The sequence below is a fragment of the Oratosquilla oratoria genome, chromosome 12 (assembly GCF_046742065.1).
Source record: "Oratosquilla oratoria isolate Oo_2021 chromosome 12, ASM4674206v1, whole genome shotgun sequence".
In the NCBI taxonomy this organism is placed as follows: domain Eukaryota; kingdom Metazoa; phylum Arthropoda; class Malacostraca; order Stomatopoda; family Squillidae; genus Oratosquilla; species Oratosquilla oratoria.
In genome coordinates this window covers 60813751-60839746 of record NC_134788.1, presented here as the reverse complement: position 1 = coordinate 60839746, position 25996 = coordinate 60813751, and the positions used below count along the sequence as shown (strand labels likewise).

Genomic DNA, 25996 nt, shown 5'->3' with positions numbered 1-25996 from the left:
GTCACCACAAACATTACCCAAAAGATAGGGCACAAAAAAAGATATGTATATATATAAACATATATGTGTATGTACTACACACACAAATATGTAATATATAATATATATATATAAAGAAGAGTTTGTTCAGAGAAAAGTTAGATAGCACAGTGGGTCGTTTTAAAGAGGGGGACGACACCTATTATATACTGTAGTCATATGTTAAGTTGAGCCAGTTAGCCTTTATGTTGATTTCTAGTTGTGTAGGCTAATTATCTAGACTAGTCTGAGGTTGTATACTTTGGTAGTGGAGGTAAGCCTTGGGTTTTGAGTAGGCTCCTTGGTCACCATGCGTGGGTTTGTATTTTGTTTTTTTGTTTACTTCCTTTCAAATTATGTGGGCTTGTGGGGTCTTCAAGCAGTTTCTCCCAGATTTAGGAGCTTATTAGGAATCAGGGTCCTCGTGAATTTAAGTAAATGTAGACTCCGATGACAAGATGTCTTGTCATTTGGTCAAATAAAACAAAAAATCATAATAAAACAACAAAATGTTTGATGATCAAACACCAGAAAAATATGACGTCATCAGTCCTCCTTGAAGAGGAGGACTGACGAAGTCATATTTTTCTGGTGCTGTTTGATCATCAAACATTTTGTTGTTTTATTATGATTTTTTGTTTTATTTGACCAAATGACAAGACATCTTGTCATCGGAGTTGAATGGGTTAAGTAAATGTAGACTCTTGAGGCCCTCTACCTTAGATATGCGTACGTGACTTTTTACACGCACGAATCACCTTTCTAGTCCGACAGTACCCTTTCAGGTCGGCGGTAGACGATGCTGCCTGGCTTGGGTATTATTCCTTGCCCGAGTCCGTGAGTATTGAGCTAGGACTAAATTATCATTATTGATTTTTTTTTTTTCATTCTGTGAGTAAATAACTGGGAAAGAGGTATAATCATATAAAACAGAGATTCTAGGTAATTGAAGTCGCCCGGGGTGACAAATTAGCTGCGGTAGGAAACGACATAAAAGAGGTTGGGTGGACGAAACCAGTTCCAGGAATTAGGAATGGGAGAACACTCAGGGAGGGTTCGCCGCGCCATCAAGGGTGGCGAAATCAAATCATTACACATGGTGATGCAGCCCCTACAGGTTAGTCATAAGATGTGCTCCTCGCTTAGGGGAACTGTGTAACAGTGTAACATAATCGACATAGAATTTGTAGTCATAGAAGGATTATGATGGGGAAGTTGATTCGATTACGCATGAGGACGACGCTCCCAAAGGTTGCTAGGTAGGGTGCCAAGCGTCCTTAACATTAAACAGACCAGTTAGGTTATAGTACAGTCGTTGCCTCTGATTGCCCACTGGCTAGTTGTTGTATGAGATAAAGTGTTCCAGAGGAAAATATCGTACCAAAGTATTGTATTCTAAGCTTGTTAGCATCATGAATAAAAGCAGCAACGACTGCAACAGCACTGTAGGAAAGAGGCCAAACGCAGAGTATGGGAGTTCAGTATATTTTATAGCTCGAGCAAGCTCGGGCTATAAAAGGAGTGAAATGTTTCTCCACTATGTTATGTCTGAAGAAGCCCTGCTGGGCGAAACGTCAAATATACTGAACTCCCATACTCTGCGTTTGGCCTCTTTCCTTGTTAGCATTATGCTCCTTGTAGATTCAGATAAATGCGTAGTTAGAATTTCTGTATGTACATGCGTGTCAGCGTGAACGTTCGAGAACTTACTAATTGCCATTGGTGCCTATTAAGTAATTATCAATTTATTTGTAATGCGAAAGTTGAATGAATGGGATATAGATCATTATTACTATCAAATTAAGTTGTTGTATAACTGAAAGGGGTATGTATGTAAATTTCTGTGCGCGAGTGAATAATCGAAATAATTGTATAAGTCATTAACAACTGTTGGAGCACGCTACCCAAGCCTAGTCGCGCACGCAGTAGTCGTGAGTTTGCTTCTGGTGAGTACAGATCAATTCTTGACTGTCGTGAGGGTGAAGTGAAGACGTAGATTGTACATTCCACGTACAATTGCAATAAAAGATTACCTGCCGTGTTTTACTCCACCTTTATTATTGACCATACAATAAAAGTGTTTTTTTTATTATGATTTTTTTTTTTTTTTTTACCACGGCCGGAGGGTCATGGAATAGCCTAACCACAAACAAACACATTTGCACACACTGTCTACTGATCTAAATTCATCAATGAATGCACTGGCTCTTGTCTGAGGTGGTCTGTAGATTACAATAAAAGCAAATTTCCTCCCACTAAATTCACAACTTTTTGCATATGCTCAAAAGTACTCCTTTTCTCTGTACCAATTAATCTGATCTTCTGGAAACACTTTTGAAATATACTATCTCAACCACCTCTTTTGTCTGTCCTTGCTTGGATCACTTTGAGCCCGACTGTCTTGTAAAGGATCTGACTCGTTCTATTGGATATTCGGGAGTTGTGTGGCCTCGTCTGAAGGCAGATGTGATCCCAACGACCTTTGCAACCAAGCCAGTCCTTGCAAAGGACCAAAGGTCGAAGAAGTCAGGTTTTTAACAAACGCTAGAGGTGAGGTATTGTTAATTACACTGCAGCGTTTGCCACTAAGCCAACAAGGTCATTACCCTAGGCTATAGGCTTAAGTAGCTTATGTAACGCACATTTTCATAACCTGTGCATATCATGGATGTTCATAAAATGTGCTGCACCAATAAATTCAAAATTGAACCCACAGATAACGTATCCATTTGACATGCACACGTTATGAAGATTAGTGAAAAGGTTACGTTAGGTAAGGTTAGGTTCATAATGTGTGCATGTCTAATGGGTTTGTTGATTCTGTGCCCAATTATGAATTCATTATTAGTGTTGCACATTTTAAGGAATATTCATAATCTGTGCATATTCACAAAAGGTGCAAAACAGCCTACACAAATGACATACCACATGCGTATTTAGATCTAGGCACTATGATGGGCCATGATGCTGAACATGACTTTCCCAACACTCCCAAATTATGGCATATATTGTTAGCCTATGCCCACGTGACATGAGACTGAGACTGTCATGGCTGGCACTAGGCCTAAATTCCCCCTCCCCCCGACACCTCCAGCAACTACAGTACCCCCTTCACCTTAGGCCTATGGAAACAACCCTAATTCATTGTAGGTCATCACGTGATTTTTGAGAGCATTATTTGATGAGAAAGCTGCACCGCACAGGTCACACTTGAAAGGCCTCTCTCCAGCGTGATTAATCACGTGATATTTGAGAGCACTATTTCCTGAGAAAGCTGCATCACACTGGTTACATTAGAATGGCTTCTCTCCAGTGTGTCTCTTGGTGTGATGTTTCAGAAGAGCCGTTCCTGATGAGATCCACCCTGCATCACACAGGTCATTTCCGACAGGTTTCTCTCTAGTATGGGTCATCACGTGATACTTGAGATTACACTTTTTTAAGAAAGCTGTACCGCACGTGTCACATTTGAAAGGCTTCTCTCCAGTGTGGGTCATCACGTGTTGTTTGAGATGACCATTTCCTGAGAAAGCTGCATTACACAGGCTACACTTGAAAGGCTTCTCTCCAGTGTGGGTCACCATGTGTTGTTTGAGAAGACCCTTTTGTGAGAAAGCCGAATCACACAGGTCACACTTGAAAGGCTTCTCTCCAGTATGGGTCATTGCGTGATGTTTGAGAAAACTCTTTCCTATGAAAGCTGCATCACACAGGTCACACTTGAAGGGCTTCTCTCCGGTGTGGGTCATCATGTGGTACTTGAGATGACTCTTTTGTGTGAAAGTTACATCACACAGATCACACTGGAAAGGCTTCTCTCCAGTGTGGGTCACCACGTGTCGTTTAAGATTACCCTTTCTCGAGAAAACTGCATCACACAGGTCACATTGAAAATGTTTCTCTCTAGTGTGGGTCATTGTGTGAAATTTAAGATGACTTGTGAGATAGGTGTGCCGCAGATGACACAAGATTATATCTATATGACGAATATAGGGAATCTTCAGATACTTTTTCCCAGGAATTGTTGATAGCTGCTCTCATCCTGAAAGTAAATATGTAATAAATATGACAACTAAGTTTTTGAGAGAATGTAATAGGAGTGACACCACACCAAGGAATACAAGTAGAGTGGGACATTAACCAAAATTAAATCAGGGAAGGGAATAAACATTTCATAACAAGAAGTTTAAAGGAAGAAGAAGGAAATGGAAGGTTGAACAAATACTAAAAAATATGGAGTAGTCAAAATTATTCAGGGAATAATAAAGCGAAAGACTCAACAAATAATGCAGAGATAGAGCCCACAAGAAAAAGAAATCAATGTATGATATAGGATACAGCACCACAGCTGGAAACAAGAAATCTAGTAAAAAGTTTTTGCAGAGGAACCACTACACACACACATCAATCAAGGATTTCAAAAATCAATGTTGGAAAAATTCATGTGATTCTGATATTCATTTTTACAATAAATCACTTGTTTTCCGTTTTTCGAAGAACCCCCTCACCCTGTGCGTGATAAGTAAATTACTTATAGGTTAGGTTAGATTCACCTCTCACTTTCATCAAATACAAAGACAAGGAGCACAGTAGGAGTACCCCCCCACAGCAATCTTGTAAATCAACGCAATATTTCATTTTCAAGGTTATGGTGAATGGCACTATTTTTTAATTCTTACAATATAGATTCTTACTTGCTAATATTTTTGGAGTATCACGAAAATATACAAATACATTAACCAAAGTGCAACAAATTAAGATAACAAACAATTCATACCAAAGAAGATTAAAAAGAAAAGAATGAGAAAAAATGAACGATTAAACAAATGTAAAAACTACCGTCTGGGGTATTGGCTACTTGTTATAGTGGCAAAGTAGCATGCAGCTGATACTTTAGGGTCTATATGGGGCGCCCAGAGCCACACCTCATTTTGTCTATGATAGAGGAAAACTCTGCTCATAGAGAAATGATGACACTTTTATACTACGACTGTCCCTCCGTTATGCTGTCCTCCAACCCCTTCTTACTGTCCTGTACCATTTCTCTGAGTATTCTTTTTCTGTGATGGGGGAAAAGAATACTGCCACCAAGTATTCCCACTTGGATCGTAAGAGGCGAGAAGAAAGGGACGAGGATTGGGACTAGGCATCCTTCTCCTTGTAGCCCCACAGGGGACATTCCTAAACGAAAAAGAGAAGGCATAAGAGGGGCTGGAAGTTCTCGGACAAGCACCTTAAAGTTTGGGTCTTTTAATGTGTGTGAATGTGGTACAGATGAGAGTAAAAGGGAAGAGATAGGTAGTATGTTTGTGAGAAGAAAGATGGATGTGTTGGCTTTGAGTGAAACTAAGTTGAAAGGGAAGGGTGAGTGTAAGTTTGGGAGTGTAAGTGGGAGGTTATCAGGAGTGAAGAGAGGGCGAGGGAGGGAAGGGGTGGCCATTCTAGTAAGTGAAGAGATAGGTAAACGGGTGGTGGAGTGGAAAGAGGTTTCCTCAAGAATGGATGAAGGTGAAACTGGGGAAGGAGATGTGGGTCTTTGAAAGTGCATATGGGCCTGGCAGTGAGAAGAGTGTAGAAGAAAGGGAGGCATTTTGGATAGATTTAAATGAGTGCATAGAGGATTTAGGAAGAAATGTCAATGTAATAGTACTAGGAGACCTTAATGCTAGGGTAGGAAATGGTCCAATCGATGGAGTGGTTGGAAAATGTGGAGTTCCAGGAAAGAATCATAGTGGAGAGTTGATGGTGGAAATCTGTCAAGAAAGCGAGTTGCTGATAGCAAATACAGTGTTTCGGAAGAAAGTCAAGCATAAGTACACATGGGAGAGGGTGGTAGATAGAGCGCTAATGGATTATGTAGTGGTGAATATGATTATGATAGGAAGAGTTAAGGATGTACATGTGCTAAGGGGAGAGGGTGGGGGAATATCAGATCATTTTCTGGTGGAAGGTAAGTTGAGAGTGGAGGATAGATGGAGAAAGAGGAAAGGGACAAAAGGTAGGGAGGTTCTTAGAGTGAACTCTTTGAATGAAAAGGAAAAGGAGAAGGAGTACGGAAAGAAGCTGAAGGAGGAGTGGGAGGGAATAAAGGGTAGAGTAGAGCTGGGTGTGGAGGAGGAATGGGGATGGTTCAAGGAGGGAGTCATAAAGTGTGCAAGGATGGTGTGTGGAACAAGAAGGACAGGAGGAAATAGAAGGAAGGGTAGTGAATGGTGGGATGAGGAAATAAAGAAGGTTGTAGAAGAGAAGAAGCGAGCTTTCACAGATTGGTTACACAATAGGACGAGGGAGTCATATGAGAGGTACAAAGAAAAGAAAAGAGAAGTAAAGCAAAAGGTAAAGGTTGCAAAGAGGAGAGCAGATGTGAAATGGGGTAAGAGTTTGACAGAAAATTTTGAGAGTAATAAAAAAATGTTTTGGAAAGAAATTAGGAGAGGAAGAGGAGGCGAATCAAGAAGAGAAGAAAAGGTAAAAGGTGCAGATGTAGAGATGATAATGGAAGAGAAGGCAGTAAGGGGAAGATGGGCAGAATATTTTGAGGAGTTGCTAAATGTGAAGGAGGATAGGGAAGGAAAGATTGCTGCAGTGGGAGGTGCAAAGAAAATGAGAGTGATGAGTGAGGAGAATGGAGGAGAAATAAGGAAGGATGAGGTGAAGGCAGTTGTTAAGATGATGAAAGCAGGTAAGGCACCTGGTCTGGATGGATGCCATGCAGAATGTCTGAAAAAGGGACGTACAGTGATGGTGGACTGGTTGGTGAGGTTATTTAATGTTTGCTGGAGAGAGGGTAGAGTGCCAGAGGACTGGAGGAGTGCTTGTATAGTTCCTCTTTACAAGGGAAAAGGGGACAAGTGTGAATGTAGTAGTTTCAGAGGGATTAGCTTGTTAAGTGTAGTTGGGAAGGCTTATGGGAGGATCTTGATTGAGAGGATTAGGAGAGGAACAGGAGTAATTGGTGAGGAACAGTGTGGATTTAGGATGGGTAGAGGTTGTGTAGATCAGATCTTTGTGGTAAGACAGATATGTGAGAAAGCTATAGGAAAGGGGAAGGACGTTTTTTGGGCTTTTATGGATCTGGAAAAGGCTTATGATAGGGTAGACAGGAAGGCACTGTGGGAGGTTAGGCGGATATACGGGATAGGAGGAAAGCTTCTAGGAGCTGTCAAGAGTTTTTACAACAGTAGTAGAGCATGTGTCAGGATTAGAAATGGAGAGAGTGAATGGTTTGAGGTAAAGGTGGGACTTGGTCAAGGATGCGTTATGTCGCCCTGGCTGTTCAACTTATACATGGATGGGGTGGTGCGAGAGGTAAATGCAAGGGTAGTGGGCAAGGGATTGGAGATGGTTAAGGAAAATGGAGAAAAGTGGGAGGTGAGCCAGCTGTTGTTTGCGGACGACACTGTGCTTCTAGCAGGATCAGAGGAGGGATTGAGGAAGTTGGTGGCAGAGTTTGGGAGAGTATGTGATAGAAGAAAGCTAAAGATAAATGTGGGTAAAAGTAAGGTGATGAGATGTACAAGGGGTGAAAGTGGTAGTAGACTAGAAGTGAGCATTAAGGGAGAGCGACTGGAGGAAGTGGATAGTTTTAGATACTGGGTGCAAATGTGGCAGGGAAAGGTGGAGTGAAAGTGGAGGTAGAATGTAGATTGAGAGAAGCGAGTAAATGCCTTGGTGGATGAAAGAGTGTAATGAGGAATAGACATTTGGGAATGGATGCTAAGAGGAGACTGTATGAAGGAGTGATTGTGCCAACAGCACTGTATGGGGCAGAAACATGAAACATAAGAGAAGAAGAGAGGAGTTTGAATGTGTTTGAGATAAGGTGTCTGAGAAGTATGATGGGGGTTACTAGGCTAGATAAGAGGGAGAAATGAGGAGGTGAGGAGGAGAACAGGGGTGGAAAAGGAGCTGGGAGATAGGGTTGATGAAAGAATATTAGGATGGTTTGGACACATGGAAAGAATGGGTGAAGAAAGACTAGTAAAAGAGGTGTGGAAGGCAGATGTGGAGGGAGTGAACATGAGGGGATGTCCTAGCATGAGGTGGTTGGATGGGGTGAAGGGGGCTTTGGGGAAGAGGGGAATGTCTGTTGAGGAAGGATGGGAGAGGACAGAAGACAGGGGTGAATGGAGAATGGTTGTATATGGATGATGTTGTGATTGCATGAGGTGGAATGGGCAGGGGGATGGGAGATGAGGTAGTATGTGTGAGCACAATTTGATGCAGCACGAAGGGATTTCTCCCCATCCTCTCATTTTATGCAATGGGGGGATGGAGGGGGGGGTCGTCGATTTAATGAAGCGGCCTTGCTGTGGATGTGCTGTGTCTTGCGACACTGCTTCTGACCCAGGGCAGTGGACAAGGTGCAGGGATGACCCGTCATCTAGGAGGTGCTAAGATGGGAGGGAGGGTAGAGGGGTGTGGAGTGTTTTCGGGGATGAAATGGGTGGGAATGTTATTGTGCCTTGTCCTTTTTGGCTACCCCCCTGGTAAGGGAAAAAAAAAGCCTTGGTATATGTATATATGTATGTATATATATATATATATATATGTATGTGTATGTATATATATATATATATATATATATATATATATATATATATATATACATATATATATTATATATATATGCATATATATGATGGAACGGTGAGCAATGGGTAGCTCCCATAAAAGTTTTCCAAAAGACATAGAAAGTTCTTGTAGATGAAGAACACTTTATTAAAACAAGTGTTCTTCATCTACAAGAACTTTCTGTCTTTCGGAAAACTTTTATGGGAGCTACCCCTTGCTCACCGTTCCATCATTAGAGATGTAGAACTTCTCAGCAAAAAAGTCGTGAACGCAGAAGCTGCTGTGAACTTCAATCAAAATTGTCTACATGAGAACCTGCTACCGAAATACACCAATATATATTTATGTGTGTATATATATATATATATATATATATATATATATATAAATATGTATGTATATATATATATATATATATATGTATATATATATGTGTATATATATATATGTATATATGTGTATATATATATATATATATGTATATATATATACACATTTTAACAACCACAATGCACTTTAATTGTAAGCCATCAAAGGCCAGCATGGAAGTATACGAATGCGAGAAAGTATTTGTACAACACAGTGTTGTACAAATACTTTCCCGTGTTTGTATACCGTACTTCCAATTGTACTATCTTAGTGGAGATGGGTTGAACACAAAATTTCATATATGTGAAACTCGAGCATACAAATATATAAGAAATAATGCGCTGAACTTATATCTCTCTTGATAGCCTAGTTGAAAAGTCACTATCGCACTTGTCATGAGGATGCCGGGTTTGCGTTCTGGGAAGTACCAAATTTCAATTTCAGCATGCTGGCCTTTGATGGCTTAGAATCAAAGTGCATTGTGGTTGTTAAAATTTATCTCTAATCACTGGGACCCATTCAGTGTTGTACAAATACTTTCCCGTGTTCGTATACTACCAATTGTACTATCATAGTGGAGATGGGTTGAACACAAAATTTCATATATGTGTATGTAACTCAAGCATACAAATATATAAGAAATAATGCACTGAACTTATATCTTTTTTGATAGCCTAGTTGGAAAGACACTGTCGCACTTGTCATGAGGATGCTGGGTTTGAGTCGTGGGCAGTACCACATTTCAATTTCAGCATGATGGCCTTTGATGGCTTAGAATTAAAGTGCATTGTGGTTGTTAAAATGTATCTCTAATCACTGGGACCCATTCAGTCTTGTACATATATATATATATATATATATATATATATATATATATATATATATATATATATATATATATATATATATATTCCTGTATATTATAATCATCAATATGCTGTGTCATCCTTTTTGGAAATTTGGAAAAGGCCCCCTCGTAATTAGTAAAGTGAAAATTAATGGGGAAATAATAAGGCACAGGAGTGTATGAGTAAACATTACATGGAGAAAGAAGCCACAAGAAAGAAATTAAAATCAGAATATGATGAAAGATACAGTAGCAGCAAACACTTGAAATAAGAAATATTGGTAACATTTTTGCAAGTGTCTACACCCACCCAATAATCAAGGATGTCAGAAATCAATGTATGATTCTTGCAATTCCTTTAATGATTTCCATTTGTCAGGAAACATCTCAGCAGCACCCCACCCACCCCCATTGTAGAGCCACAGGATTGGCGGGTAAATGATTGAATTTTGGCACAAGTAACACACTGCATCCATAAATAAAACTATAAAATATTTGTCATCTATCTAATGAGTGAGGAAAAAGTCTACAGAACCTTAACTATTGCTAGGTTAAGTTAAACTCATCCCTCAACTACCAAAAAAAAACAAAACAAAAAAAGCATGGTAGGTGTGATTTGCTGAGTTATGAATATTTACAACATATTCATGCTTGTACATCACGACTATAATATGAAGCATGAGGGGGGTGGGGTTAGGTTATGGTGAATGACTACTCCTGGAACCTTCCGATATAAATTACAAATATTGGATGAAGCTATGGTTCTTTCTGTGACATTCCACTGCATGCATTTGAAGTATTCCACTCCCAAATAATGTGTGATACTCCTACAATCCGCATCCATCGCAATGAAAAGAAGTTGCCAAGAATATATTACCCCTAGAAACGTATCCCCGAATTCCTTGCTTAGTATCTATGGTCGTTGCATGCGAGAATGTAAACAATAGATGGGTTTTGACAAGACTTCATTCTGACTACCAAATTGGAAGTGCCCAAATTCGACCAGAACTAACATGAAACCTAACGGCAACATCAAGTGATGAACAGACAAGGAAAGTAACCTCCACCATACAATAAATACATGTGCACCATTGTCGAGCGTCCCCAATATTACACTTATTACCTGTAGGTAGGTCAACATGGAAATGGAATTCCTGATATTTGAGCTGAAGTAGTTCTCATGGGATGCAAAAAGTCGCTATGAGTATAATACAGTTTGAATGGCCCATCTAGCTGTCCTAGTTCTCGAGATATTGCATTTTGAATGGAATTCGGGCTGAAACGTGCGGTCTGACTGATCGCCGATCAAACGTAAACAATGACGGTTTTTACTGACAAGCACAATTTTATATAAAAATTTAGCATATGGTTGCATTATTTGACCTATTTTCTTTAAGATGTGTGATTTCCATGTAATTTGATTATAGAATTACATTTTTATCCTCTGCAAAATTACCCACCACAGCTACGAATACCGTCAAATTACATGAAAATCACACATTTTAAAGAAAATAGTTTGAATAATTCAACTATATGCAAGTTATTACACTAATAACACAATAATAACAAACTTAATAGTGTAGTTTGATCCATACCACCAGTGATCATAGATAGCGAGCAGGAAGAATCGTAGCTGTGGTCCGTAATATTACGGAGGATAAAAATGTAACTTCTCTTTGATCAAATTACATGAAAATCACACATTTTAAAGGAAATGGTTCAAATAATGGACTATAATCTACTACACTAATAACATAATAGTAAGAAACTTAATAGAGTGAAGTTTGATCCATACCACCAGTTATAAATAAGATGGCGGGATGGATGTTGATGTTATTATCCGATAATCCGACCCGATAGAAAAAAAACTAATTAGTACCACCGATTTCTCAGCTCTTCCGTAAAACGCTGCCTTTATTTTGGTATTAGAATAATCCGCGAGACTAGTAGTTTTCGTTTATTTTGGTTAGTTGCCATAACTCTGAATATATTTTGCTCATTTTTTATGCTGAAACATAAACCAATTTTCGATTTACTGCTGAATGCAAACCGCCATGTTTATCTTTTGTTTTTATGTACCGACATGTAACTGATGATGTAATTGTTTGAAATTTACTACGATCGTAGTAAATACACTCGCATAACATTTGTATGAATGAAATTTCCGGCGGTATGTAAATTTGGCCGTTTGCATGGCGTGCGCATAAAATGACGCCCTATTGTGCTCGTCATCGACGGTGGCGCCTCTGGTGGTGTTTGACCTACCTATTACCTGCGTGCATGTCATGATGTTGTGCTTCTAAATTATATGCCACTTCTGGATATCACAGATGTCCTAGGAATCTCAAAGATTCTTTTTAGTATATATCAAGTAACTGCTCATACAATAAAGGATATATTTGTATTCAATTGATACGAAACGACTGGCTCTGGTCCCCTTAACCCCCTACGTCTGTTGTCTGTGTAACTTAGCGTAGAATAACAATCTAATGAAGACCACAATGGAAATAAGCGTACGTTTTTTTTTTTTTTGTGTTATCCTCGGCAATTTTGTGATTATCATTTCGAAATATGCGTTATTGTATTTATTTTTTGCACTTCATGTATACTGATTCTTTGCCAAATAAGTTTACTTACAAATAACTTGTAGAGGACGAAGTGGCGGCCAGCCAAGATGAATGTAAACAAATAACATACAAGCAGTTGCCAGATTGGCCTTTTCTAGGCCAAAACCCTCAATTTTGGCTTCTTTTTCAAGCATTTGGCCTAAGGATATTTAGTTTGGCCTAAATTACTAAATCTGGCTTTTTTTTTTTTTTTTTTTTTTTTTTAGAGTGTGGCTTAAATATATTTTATTAGGCTTCAGTAAGCTCATCTGATAATAGTGAGTTGAATACTGAGTTCATTCGCCACCTCCTGACAAAACTTATCCAAGTTATAGTCTACCATATAGTCGAGTGCGCGTATCTTTTCTTTTCTTTTCATTTTGTTACCATTGTGATCCATGCAATTTGTCCCATTTTCTCTTATGGCACAAAGATAAAATTGGACGAATCAGCTGTGTGATATTGATGGCGCACGAGATCCATGTGCAACTTTTGGCGTGATTTTTTGTCTTAACTGTCTGACGTAATTTTAGGCCTTCAATCAATAGTAAGCTATGTTCATAAACAAGCAAGGAGTAGGCTACATTGGTAGGGTACTGAATATAGAAATATATTGTGTTTTGATTAATAAAATTAGTAAAATAATTTTCCATCCCACAAAAGCGTTCGTTCTGGTTGTTTATATTTATGTAGAGTGGAAAAGATCGTTGACATTAAATTTTCATTAGTGTTTTTAGTGATTTTCAAGTGCTTAATTAGTTAGGAGTATTTATTTTTTCATGTGCATGCATTTTAGAATAAGAATCAGCCTGCAATCTTCAATGGCCTAAGATGCCGAAGTGGAACTGCAGTTATGATAGTGCCAGGAGGTACAGAGCTGAGTGGGAGAAAAAGTTTATGTTGGTGAAATATGCACCTGATGGCTCTGGTGAGGCGGCATATTGTAAGTTATGTCACTGTAATCTGAACCCCAAAATGTGCTCATTACAAAACCATGAAAAATCGGAGAAACAGAAGAAGACAATACACCAGCACTTGTACCACCAATCAATTTTCAGTCAACAACACCCAACGATGTCAAACAGGCAGAATTGGAACTTGCTGTTGCAGTCTGCTGCCATTGCTCAACTTCCTCTGTGGACCACATTGGTGAAATGATAAAAAAAAAAAAAAAAAAATGGGAAAGGTAGCATCTTAGGAAAAATCAATCTTCTTAGAACTAAATATAGCAAACTGATTACGGAAGTTGTGTCCCCAACCCTTAAACAAGAACTGAAGAAGGAGCTAGGAGAAAAATTTACCCTTTTAGTAGATGAGTCAACCGATGTTGGGACAGTGAAGTATTTATGCATTGCGATACGTTACTGCAGCAAAAAGGAAAAGAGAATAGTAACAGAGTTTGTTGGTCTTATTCCTGTCAATGACACAAAAGGGGAAGCATTATTCACTGTCATTAAAGCTGCTGTTACAAATCTAGGTTTAGAACTTGGTAACTGCATTGGTTTTGCAAATGATGGTGCCTCAGTTATGACTGGAGTTGATAACTCGGTTTGGACCCGAATACAGCAGGAGTCTCCAGATTGTGTGCAAGTAAAATGTATTTGTCACTCTCTAGCACTGTGCGTAAAGCATGCATTTGAGAAGCTGCCTTCATGCTTGGGATTTTTAATTTCAGAAATACCAAAATGGTTTTCCAAGAGTACAGTAAGGAGGGCAGCTTACAAACAATTGTTTAGCATAATGGACCCAACTGAAGAAAGGAAAGGGACCTCGCTGCCATTTCAGCAAGCTTCTCAGACCAGATGGCTAGCACGCGGGAAAGTAATGTACAGCATCTTGATGAACTGGGAAGAACTTAAGGCATACTTCATGTGTGCTGAGCAGGCTAGTGGAGCTGATGCCAGGTATAAGGCACGTATGATTTCTGACATCCTAAATGACCCAATCAACTATTGGTATTTTCACTGTGTCACACCCATCGTTATGGAGTTTGAAGGCGTCAACTCATATTTTCAAGCCACGGATGCCGATCCTCAGAGCATGGAAGGTGAGCTTGCTCAACATCATCATAGTCTACGGGCAAGAGTTTTCAGCCCAGATGAAAGTGAATTAGCTATATCCGAAGTAGATTTTGGAGCTCGCTTTGCCATGAAAGTGGAGAGGTATATCGAGATGCATCAAGTTAGTGGTGAAACGAAAGTTCAGGACGTCAAGGCCCGATGTTACAACTTTCTCGTGGAGGCCATCAAGCAAGTTGAGAAACGTCTGCCTCCTACGAGGAACATATACAAGGGTCTCAGTAGTCTTGACCCATCAAAAATTTTGAGTCAAACAGCAAGGGTGCCATATAAGGATCTACCATTCCCTACCTTACGAACACATAGATATAATGCCATTGAACAGCAGTATAGGAATGTATTACATATAAACTGGGTTGAAGAGGCAGTATTTGACAACAAAATACCAGATGACTCTGTTCAGTTCTGGATAGGAGTAGGTAATTGCTATGATACACTAGGTAACAAATCTTTTATAGACCTAGCAACATATGCATTGTCCTGTCTTGTCACACCAGTTAGCAATGCTCTTGTTGAACGCATATTCTCTCATGCTACAATAGTTAAAACAAAATTAAGAAACAGACTGAGCACAAGAACCCTAGATGCCATTATTCGCATTAGAACCCATCTGCACTTCAGAGGTTTGTGTTGCAGGAATTTTGTGGTCCCACCTGATATGTACCGCTTATTTTCATCTGCAAATATGTATGGAGATGAATATGATGTATGTGATGATGTGATTGACTATGTTTGAACACTGGTTATGTTTCCTTGTTTACCAAAGTCTGGTGCTATAATGCAGAATATAATTTTGACTTATTTTTTGTTGCTCATGAAAAGAATTATATTTTTTATATTGTTTGTGGAAATAATGACCATGAAACTTGCATGCTGCAAAAAAAAGAAAAAAAGAAAAAAAATACACTTTTAATTCGATTTGTTTCTCATTAAAAAGGATTATGAAACAAATTATCATACTTTTGACTTACTTTTTATACTGTTTATGGAAAATGAATAGCCATTAATTCATTGTATGCATATGATCTTTTACTTGGCACCACTGAGCTATTTAGAACATCTAAGTTCGTACGCAATATAATCATAGGGGGTCCAATATGGCGGCCACTGCATCACCCGTTGCCCAGGCGGAGGACTTACGAACTACGTAGCGCTTGTGTACACAGATCGCCAATCCAGTAAACCACTATAGCTCAGTGCAAATCGTATAGTAATTGGGTGAATTGAGAAGTGGAATAATTAGATATTTGGCCTTTTTACTCCATACTTTTGGCCTTTTTCTGTAGTGCATTTGGCCCTTTTGGCTCATTTTTTGTTGCCTTTAGCCTTTTTCTGCTTTAATAATCTGGCAACCCTGCAAACGAGTACATCGCCTGGCATGTAAGGTCAAAATGCAATGGGTGAAGTAATTTTCCTAGTCCTCCCATTCCCTTTCATAAATTGTCGATTCCAACATGGTATTGTTCACATTTCTATTAAAATAAGGGTTTATAGGAGTGGATTTCCGAGCGGATAAGTGACAAAATACCATGTGATTGTTCAAATTGGGTTAAAAGCATGAAATATGACAGAATGACGTTAGACTAGAGTCCCAATCTTATGAAGAGATTCAGATAAGGGACCATCTCGAACTCTGCCCATTAAGAGACTTGCAGTCTTTTTCCAACATGGCCGGCATGGCTGGACATTATCCTCAGCATTACATGTTTCAAGTGGTTTAATGCTTGTACGCTTATAAACTGTTTACTGTAGTAATGAAAGGTATTCCACAGAGTTGCTCATTACTAAGTTAATGTTAAAAATATAAAGATATAGCATTTTATGGGATATTTGTGGTGAATTTAGAATCATTGCCTTCTTACTTGGATTACAGGGTGTATACACCAAGTATTCATGTTTTCTTTGCTTGTGGGACAGTCGGGCTGATAATGAACACTACTAGGAAATGGAGTGGCCCTCTCGAGGTGGCTTGCAGCCAGGAAAACTCAATGTTATTAGACAGCTTCTTGTAGACCTTACCAAAGTGTTGCTATACTCACTTCATATAAAGCTTGGTTTGGTCAAACAGTTTGTAAAAGCATTAGTTCAAGGTAGAAGAGCATTTCAAGAGATTCGTCTACTCTTTCCAAAAATATCAGAGGCCAAAGTTAAGGGTGATATGTTTACTAGTCCGCCAGTAAGGAGAGTGTTGAAGTCAATGCAACTTGAAAATGTAATGAGTACTGTCGAAAGCGAGTCGTGGTGTACATTTCGAGGTAGAGTTCATGGATTCCTTGCTAATAATAAAGACCCAAAACACAAACCGCTCGATGTAGCAAAGCTTTTGGAAAGCTATAAGAACTTAGGATATAGAATGTCATTAAAGGTGCACTTTTTGCATTTACATTTGGAATGTTTCGTGAAAACTTGGAAGAAGTGACTGAAGAGCATATTGAGAAGTTCCATTAAGACATTACTGCAATGGAGAAAAGATACCAAGGACGATGAGACACTGCTATGATGGGAGGCTATGGTTACTGGTGCGTAAAGATCAAGGAGTTCACAGTAAGAAGTCACGCTCATCAATGCATTTCTAGTGGGCTCTTCCGTATCATATGCTTTTATATTTACATTCTTTCATTGTTTTAAAAGGAAACACAAGGATAAAACATCAGCTACAATTTATAGACAATGTGAATATGCTAAATATAGTGTACTATCGTAGTTTGATATAATTTGTTTTTGTATATAAAACATTATATTTTGAAATCTCGATTATATGCAATTTTCAATTGCATTTCTAAAATCAGAAGAGAAAACAACCTTAGTAACAATAAAGACATTTAAAGAAACAAAACTAGTGTTACCCAGTGTTATTGGTCTCACCAATTAAGGCTTTAATTTGGTCTAACATTACTTTGAATCTTCTTAGTTCTGTCGCAATTACTTATGCCTTTTTTCATCCCTCCCTCTCTCTCTCTTTTACTGGGTGAGAGACTAGTAAAGTCGGAAGAGGGCCGCGGCCTGAGAGTTGGAAAGGAAATAGGGGACGGCACTCTTTGTGTATTCATTGGGAATAGCTAAGCTAGCTAGGGTATTTTCTTTTCTACTTGTTCTGTTTCATTTCAATTTACTTAACTACTAGGTTGGTCTGATGCAATGTATACTGGTTGAGGCAGTAATGTCTGGGTTCTTGGTAGACTCTGTGGCCACCACGCATGGGGCTGTACTCTTTCCTCTTGTCGTTCGTTTCCTTTCGGATGCTCTGGGGTAGTGGGGTCTTCAAGTAATTTGTCCCAGGTTTGATCCCACATACGGTGGTGTGTGATGTTGAGAAGTTCTACGTTGATTCTCTTGTGGATTTCTTCGATTGTTTCATGAAATGGTGGGGTTTGGCCACCGGCAAAGTTGAGGGCTGCACGAAAAAAAAAAAAAAAAAAAAAAAACAGTGCTCCAAACGGACAAAACCCCAGTGGATTTAGATTGACACAACTTTGGTATATACATACACATACCAACGGCTTTTTCCCCCTTACACGGGAGGTAGCCAAAAAGAAAATGGCAGAGAAACCACTCCCACCAATTCCATTTCCTACATATTCCACTCCCCTCCAACCTCCTCCCTCCCTCTTATCTTGGCACCTCCTGGATGACGGGTAATCCCTGCATCCTGTCCACTGCCCTAAGTCAGAAGCAGTGTCGCAAGACACAGCACATCCACAGCAAGGCCGCTTCATAAATTTGGCGATCCCCCCTCTCCGTCCCCCCATGCAGAAATGGAGAAGACGGGGAGAAATCCCTTCGGTCTGCGTCAATTTTTTCTCATACATACTTCCTCACTCCCCATCCCCCACCCGCTACCACTCATGCATCACAGCATCATCCAAACACAACCTTTCTGCATTCACCCCTATCTTCTGTCCTCTCCCGCCCTTCCTTAACAGACATTCCTCTCTTTTGCAATGCCCCTTTCACCCCATCCATCCATCTCATCCTAGGACGCCCCCTCATATTCACTCCTTCCACCTCTGCAATACACATCCCTTTTGCTAATCTTTCTTCTATCATTCTTTCCATGTGTCCAAACCATCCTAATACTCTTTCATCAATCCTATTTCCCAGCTCACTTTCCACCCGTTCTCCTCACCTCCTCATTTCTCACTCTATCTAGCCTAGTAACCCCTATCATACTTCTCAGACATTTCATCTCAAACACATTCAAACTCCTTCTCTCTTCCTCTCTCATGTTCCATGTTTCTGCTCTGTACAGTGCTGTTGGCAAAATCACTCCTTCATATAACCTCTTAGCATCCATTTCCAGATATCTATTTCTCATTACATTTCAATCCACCATGGCATTTCCTCGCTTCTCTCAATCTATATTCTACCTCCACCTCCACTCCTCCCTTTCCTGCTACATTCGTACCCAAGTATCTAAAACTATCCACTTCCTCCAGTCTTTCAACCTTAATGCTCACCTCCAGCCTGCTGTCACTCTCTCACCTTGTACATCTCATCACCTTACTTTTGCCCACATTTATCTTCAGCTTCCTTCTTCCACACACCTTCTCAAACTCTGTCACTAACTTCCTCAATCCCTCCTCCGATCCTGCTACAAGTGCAGTGTCGTCAGCAAACAACAACTGTCTTGTTAGTTGTTCACAGTGTGAGTTAAACACTATGCGAACTGTTCCTCAGTTTATTTGCACAGCAAAGCAGCACAGGAGATGAATACTTAAATTCTACACTCACACGAAGTACTTGTCTTTCTCTCTCAGCTTCCTCGCTCAATCTGACTCATATGAGTCACTTCTAGCTTGGGCATGGCGATCGTGAAAGTTGCGTTCATCCCGCATTCTCTGATTAATTCTTTGCACACAGAAATTTACATACATCCAAATCTCAGTTATACAATAATTTAAATCTAATAGTATTAATAATCTACATCCCATTCATTCAACTTTCGCATTACAAATAAAATGATGATTAATCATGTAAACAGCAGTGGCAAATAGTAAAGTTCTGGAACATTCATGCTGGCTATACGTACGAACACGCACACAATGACGCATCACTTTTCGTTGTACATCACATAATACTTAATAAAATTAAATACAATAGGCTTATTTCCCACTTTTCTCCCATTTCTTTAACCATCTCCAATCCCTGACCCACTACCCTTGCATTCACCTCTCCCACCACCCCATCCATGTATAGATTGAACAGCCAGGGTGACATAACACATCACTGTCAAAGTCCCACCTGTACCCCAAACCATTCACTCTCTCCATTTCTAATCCTAAACAAGCTCTACTACTCTCGTAAAAGCTCTTGACTGCTCCTAACAGCTTTCCTCCTATCTCATATATCTGCAGTACCTCCCACAGTGCCTTCCTGCATACCCTGTCGTAAGCCTTTTCCAGATCCATAAAAGGTTAAAAAATCATCCTTACCTTTTCCTATAGCTCTCTCGCATATCTGTCTCACCACAAAAATCTGATCTACACAACCCCTACCTGTCCTAAAACCACACAGTTCCTCACCAATTACTCCCTCTGTTCCTCTCCCAATCCTTTCAACCAAGACCCTTCTATAAGCCTTCCCAACTACGCTCACACTTGTCCCCTTTTCCTTTGTAAAGTGGAACTATACAGGCACTCCTCCGGCACTCTACCCTCTCTTAAACAAACATTAAATAACCTCACCAGCCAGTCCACCATCACTGTACCTCCTTTTTTTTCAGACATTCTGCATGGCATCCATCCAACCCAGGTGCCTTACCTGCTCTCATCATCTTAACAGCTGCCTTCACTTCATCTTTTCTTATTTGTCCTCCATTTTCCTCACTCTCGTTTTCTTAGGGCTTCCCATTGCAACTACCTTTCCCTCCCAATCCTCCTTCACATTTAGCAACTACCTAAAATACTCTGCCCACCTTCCTCTCACTGTCTTCTCTTTCATTATCATCTCTCCATCCGCACTTTTTACCTTTTCTTCTCTACTTGATTCGCCTCCTTTTCCTCTCTTAATTTCTTTCCAAAACATTTTGTTATTACTTTCAAAAATTTCTGTCATACACTTACCCCATTTCACATCTGCTCTCCTTTATCTTATGCTTTACTTCTCTTCTCTTTACTTTGTACCTCTCATATGATTCCCTCGTACTAATTTGTAACCAATCTATGAAAGCTCACTTTTTCTCTTCTACACCCTTCTTTCCTTCCTCATCCCATCACTCACTTCCCTTCCTTCTATTTCCTCCCGTCCTCCTTGTTCCGCACACCATCTTTGCACACCTTATGACTCCCTCCTTATCTCTTCCTACTATACTCATAGTTACCTCTATGTAGCCATTAATGCTCTATCTACCACCCTTCCATCCACCACCCTCTCCCATGTATACTTATGCTTGACTTTCTTCCTAAACGCTGTATTAGCTATTATCAACTCTCTTTCGAGAAAAGGATATCAGGACAATATAGAATTGGTGCAAATGAAGTAAAGGAAGTGGGATATGAAAAATTCCTGGGAGTAATCATCACAAAGAACATGTCTCCTGATAAACAGATAAACAAAATTGTCGGAGAAACCTATAATTTGCTAAGAACAATAAAGGTGGCTTGTACTTAGTTGGACAAAGAAATTGTAAAGAAAATAGTCACACTGATAAGGCCAAAGTTAGAGTACCCAGCAATACTATGGGTACCGAGTGCCAAAAGAATATAAGGAAAATTGAGAGAATCCAGAGGGCAGCTACGAAGATGGTACCATCAATTTGAAAATTGCCATATGAACAGAGAATGTCAAAACTAGAAGTACCGACTCTGGAACTAAGGAGAGAAAGAGGTGACTTGTTGACTATCTACAGAATCATGAGAGGTATGAAAGTCCTTAATAGAGAAGACTTATTATATTGGGATAAGAGAAATGCAAGGGAACATGGAAGGAAGCTCAAAAGGACAGTTTTAGAAGAGACCTGAAAAAGAACAAATTTCCCCACAGAGTTGTGGATGTATGGAACAAACTAGACAAAACAATAGTGTGTGCAAAAACCATACAAGAATTTAAGAACAAGTTAGACATGATGAGATACAGAGACGGGACACCACGAGCATAGCTCCTCTTCCTGTAAGATACAACTAGGTAAATGCACACTGCTACGTCCAGATATATATTCTAATGCAACTGGTTGCGTCAGTGTGTAAACTGCCTGAGCGTACCTGTATAGCACTGAGTGTCGTTATGTGGAAATGGAATTTAGCATACTGTCTTCATTATACGTCAAAGATCAGGACAAATTTCATCTTCAGTTATTTTGTACAATTTTGATCAGTCTCGTTCTTTAAACAATCCAAAACTAATCAATTATATAAAAATAAGAAACATAGGCTGTTTATATCTAAATTGTAGTTTGAATAGAAGATTTATCATGTTTATATTACTGACAAGTCAGTAGAAGTGTAGGAATTGTTTCGTTGAGTTTTGGAGCTGAAGTTCAAGTTAGCTTTAACGGTAAAGGTCAAAATGAAGACTGACTAGGCATGGCAGCTCGTTGTGATATAGGACAACATAACAAAGCAATAATTTCACAAACACAGTCACTAAACACTCTGAGCTCACCGTCGAGGAAGCTCTAGTGTATATTGCCAGACTCACTTGTAGAATGACATAATAGATGCAGAAATGCCAATCAACAATTACATTTGATAGAGCACTGACAGAGACACTAGATGCCATGGAGGTGTCAAGAATATTTATCAGAAATTATCTGACACAAAAGTTCTCATAACGAAGATCATCACGTGGAAATGATTGTCATCCACCAAATGCTTGTATAAAGATTAATTGTAAACTGATATGCGTCACAAAATGATATGTACACTGCACGAAAACAACAAATTGAACAGAAAAAAAAAAGACATCACAACTCGACCTAGCAAAGAGGTTGTCCCAAGAGTCAAGAGGGAACAAGTACATGCACAACTGCTACTAAACACCACGAACAAGCTATTCTTGGCACAAATAATAATGTAGTTAATGAATGGAATAAACTTCATGCAGATGCAGTGCAATGCAGTTCAGTTCAAAGCTTTAAGAATCATTTAGATAAATACCTAAGCAAGATGCTGTAATGTCATTTATTTTATATTATTCATTTTTGTTATGTCTGATTGTTATTTACTTGATTCACATTATTAGATATTTGTCAATTTATCATCATTTATTATTTACCTGTTTTTTTCATTTAAATATACCTATGCATTTATTATTATCTATATTATGTTTTATTTATTGTCATTACTTTTTTCCACATCTGACCTAGTTACGGACATAAAGGTCTCCTATCGGCATGCTCCGCCTTTGTAATCCTTTGTCATGAAGGTGTCATGATATATTTCAGAAATTATCAGACCATGAAATTCTGTCTTAGGAGGTATCAAAGAAGAACAACTACAATCAAATCTACTAGACTCCAGAAATTCTTCTTGCTACAAACAATAACAAAGCTTAGGAAACAAATTGGTTTTCTTCTTTATCAAAAATGAACAATTCATCATACAGATTACAAATACCTATGGCGTATACTCCCAACTACTTTATACAATACTAAGGTAAACAGAATTGTATCCATCATGACATACAAATATCAATATCCACCAGTTGCACAATTTTCTAATATTTTTTTTTTTTTTTTTTTTGTAATTGCAAAAATATTCATGCACTTGATGGAACACTTAAGAATTTTGAAAAAAAGAACAAGCAAAAACACATTATGCAATAGGCCAATGGTCACTCAAATACCTTCACAACTGAGAGTAAACCAATTAAGATTTCAACTGACAGTTTATAACAGTGGATCAGTACTCAATAGCTGCAAGTACCATCATACAGGAAAGTTATATCGCTCAGGTCACACTGGAAAGGCTTCTCACCAGCATAGGTCATCATGCAACACACGAGATCAACTTTTCGTGAGGAAGTGCGAGTCCTTACGTGACCTTTGAAATAAGTCCTCCGTGTGAAAGCTGAAAAGGCTTCTCTCCAGTGTGGGTCGCCACATGACGTCTAAGTTTACTTGGTTCTGAGAAAGCTGCATCGCACAGGTCACATTTGAAAGACTTCTCTCCACTGTGGGTCACTACGTGTCGTTTGAGATTAATCTTTTGTGAGAAAGTTGCATCACACAGGTCACACTGGAAAGGCTTCTCTCCTGTGTGGATCATCATGTGTCTTCTGAAATAATGTTTTTGTGAGAAAGATGCATCACACATGCTACACTGGAAATGCTTCTCTCCGGTGTGTGAAACTATGTGTCGTTTAAGATCACCCTTTGCTAAGAAACCTACATCGCACAGATCACACTTAAAAGTCTTCTCTCCAGTGTGAGTCTTCAGGTGTCGTTTGAGATAAGCCTTTAGTGCAAAAGACGCATCACACAGGTCACACTTAAAAGGCTTCTCTCCGGTGTGGGTCATCACGTGTCGTTTGAGATCACCCTTTCCTGAGAAAGCTGCATCACACAGGTCACACTTGAAAGGCTTCTCTCCAGTGTGGGTCACCATGTGATATTTGAGAGCAGTCCCTCCTGAAAAAGCTGCATCGCACAGGTCACACTGGAAAGGTTTCTCTCCAGTGTGGGTCATTACGTGATATTTGAGAGCACTCTTTCGTGAAAAAGCTGCATCACACAGGTCACACTTGAACGGCTTATCTCCAGTGTGGGTCCTTATGTGACATTTAAGAGCACCCTTTCCTGAGAAAGCTGCATCACACAGGTCACACTTGAAGGGCTTCTCTCCTGTGTGGGTCATCATGTGTTGTTTGAGATAATTCTTTCGTGGGAAAGCCGCATCACAAAGGTCACATTGGAAAGACTTCTCTCCAGTGTGGATAACTATGTGTCGTTTGAGATCACTCTTTGCTATGAAAGCTACATCGCACTGGTCACACTTGAAGGTCTTCTCTCCAGTGTGGGTCATCATGTGATACTTGAGATGACTCTTTTGTGTGAAAGTTGCATCACATAGATCACACTGGAAAGGCTTCTCTCCAGTGTGGGTCATCATGTGGTACTTGAGATTACTCTTTCGTGTAAAAGTTGCATCACATAGATCACACTGGAAAGGCTTCTCTCCAGTGTGGGTCACCGCGTGTCGGTTAAGATTACTCTTTGTCGAGAAAACTGCATTACACAGGTCACATTGAAAAGGTTTCTCTATAGTGTGGGTCATCGTGTGATATTTAAGATGACTCGTGAGGTAGGTGTGCCGCGGATGACACAAGATTATATTTATATGACGAATATAGGGAATCTTCGGATATCTTTTCCCAGGAATTGTTGATAGCTACTCTCATCCTGAAAGTAAATATGTAATAAGTATGACAACTAAGTTTTTGAGAGAATGGAATAAGAATGACACTGTGAGTGCCGATTGCACTATGTATAAGAATATTTGATGTATGATGTTCTACAGATAAAGTATAATATGTATCGAGGTTAATTACTAATCATGGCTGGTGCTAGATCTGTGTTAAGCACCAATTGTATGATATTCAAGTGTACTGACAATGGTATGTACTAAAATTAATTACGAATCATGGTTTACGATATTTGATGTATGTATAGTACAGAGTACTATGTCTGGGTGGATATGAGAAAATATCTGACATGTAAAGGAGGCTAGAGTCTAATGGCAATCATAATCACGTGTGTACCACAGGCAGTTACTATGTATGTACAATATATGTAAATTGTCTTTGTCGAAGTTGATGTATTGTAGTGAATAATTAACTGTTATAAAATGAAATAGAATTAAAGAAGTCATATGAAAGGGAGAATGTTGAGTAGAACGTGACTTATATATATTTAATGTGGATCCTTTCAATTTGGTATTCCTCCGCTAAAAAGTAGTGCCCCATCCTCTTCGTGAGGAACGTACAAGTATTGTTCTTTCTGTGTCTAGTTGTCAAAGTGACAACACCTTCGGGGGTGTGACCAGGAAGCATAATTGGTAAGCATTAGCAGAGTGAATTATTAGCTGCGTTATTTGACTTATGAAATGTTTGGTAATATAACCACAAGTTAGTGTGGACATTATGTTAATTCGTGACATCTGTGATTTGATAGAAGCAGAACGGATCACGGAGGTATAGAGTGATAAATACTGAAGGGGCGGAAGAAGAAAGAAAATAATGGTATGAACCATACAGTTTGGCATGCATAATTATTTAATTATAGAGGTTTGTCATGGTTTCATATAGTGCTATTTTGATAGCTTGATTATGAATGTAAATTACAATGTTGAATTGATTTACAGAAACCACACCAATAAAGAAGACAAGCGTGGTGCGTAACATTATTACTTCCTCCTTTACCTACGTACCTCACGACAGCCACTACAACAGATGGCGATGACAGTTTCATTATTTTCCGGAAACAGTTTATGCTGTTTCTGAAATTCATGTTGAGGTACAGGGAGGAGGAATACCGCCATCAAGATTAAGAAGTTGACTGCATGCGGCCG

At 39.2% G+C, this 25996-nt stretch overlaps 3 protein-coding genes across 4 annotated transcripts in view; 1 reads left to right on the top strand and 2 right to left on the bottom strand.

The window, feature by feature from the left end:
• Positions 1-1558: 1558 nt before the first annotated feature.
• The window catches only part of LOC143031870 (uncharacterized), a 124618-nt gene continuing 100180 nt past the window's right edge, over positions 1559-25996 (bottom strand). Inside the window, exons 1-2 of one of the 2 annotated variants that reach the window (XM_076196226.1) lie at positions 12446-12494; positions 1559-4060 (exon numbers count right to left, since the gene is read on the bottom strand). In XM_076196226.1, the coding sequence (XP_076052341.1) occupies positions 3312-3935 (624 nt within the window). In that variant the 5' untranslated portion in view covers positions 3936-4060; positions 12446-12494 and the 3' untranslated portion in view covers positions 1559-3311. Of the gene's footprint in view, positions 4061-12445; positions 12495-25996 lie in introns of those variants that run through there. The other variant, XM_076196227.1, reaches the window with a different exon arrangement.
• On the top strand, positions 13246-15684 carry LOC143030440 (uncharacterized). The gene is made up of 4 exons (XM_076193589.1): positions 13246-13357; positions 13661-15115; positions 15259-15332; positions 15580-15684. The coding sequence occupies exons 1-4, from the start codon at positions 13246-13248 to the stop codon at positions 15682-15684; spliced, it is 1746 nt and encodes a 581-aa protein (XP_076049704.1).
• On the bottom strand, positions 22324-24283 carry LOC143030439 (uncharacterized). The gene has a single exon (XM_076193588.1). It carries the CDS (start codon positions 24281-24283, stop codon positions 23462-23464), a length of 822 nt encoding a protein of 273 aa, XP_076049703.1. The 3' UTR covers positions 22324-23461.

What these genes read in the sequence shown, in the direction of transcription:
- LOC143030440 (XM_076193589.1), top strand. Translation starts at nt 13,246, where the DNA reads ATGCCGAAGTGGAACTGCAGTTATGATAGTGCCAGGAGGTACAGAGCT. An exon ending in AACCCATCTGCACTTCAGAG is followed by an intron (nt 15,116 to 15,258) that starts GTTTGTGTTGCA and finishes TGTTTACCAAAG; the next exon opens with TCTGGTGCTATAATGCAGAA. An exon ending in AGAATTATATTTTTTATATT is followed by an intron (nt 15,333 to 15,579) that starts GTTTGTGGAAAT and finishes ATATAATCATAG; the next exon opens with GGGGTCCAATATGGCGGCCA.
- LOC143030439 (XM_076193588.1), bottom strand. Translation starts at nt 24,283, where the DNA reads ATGACCCACACAGGAGAGAAGCCCTTCAAGTGTGACCTGTGTGATGCA.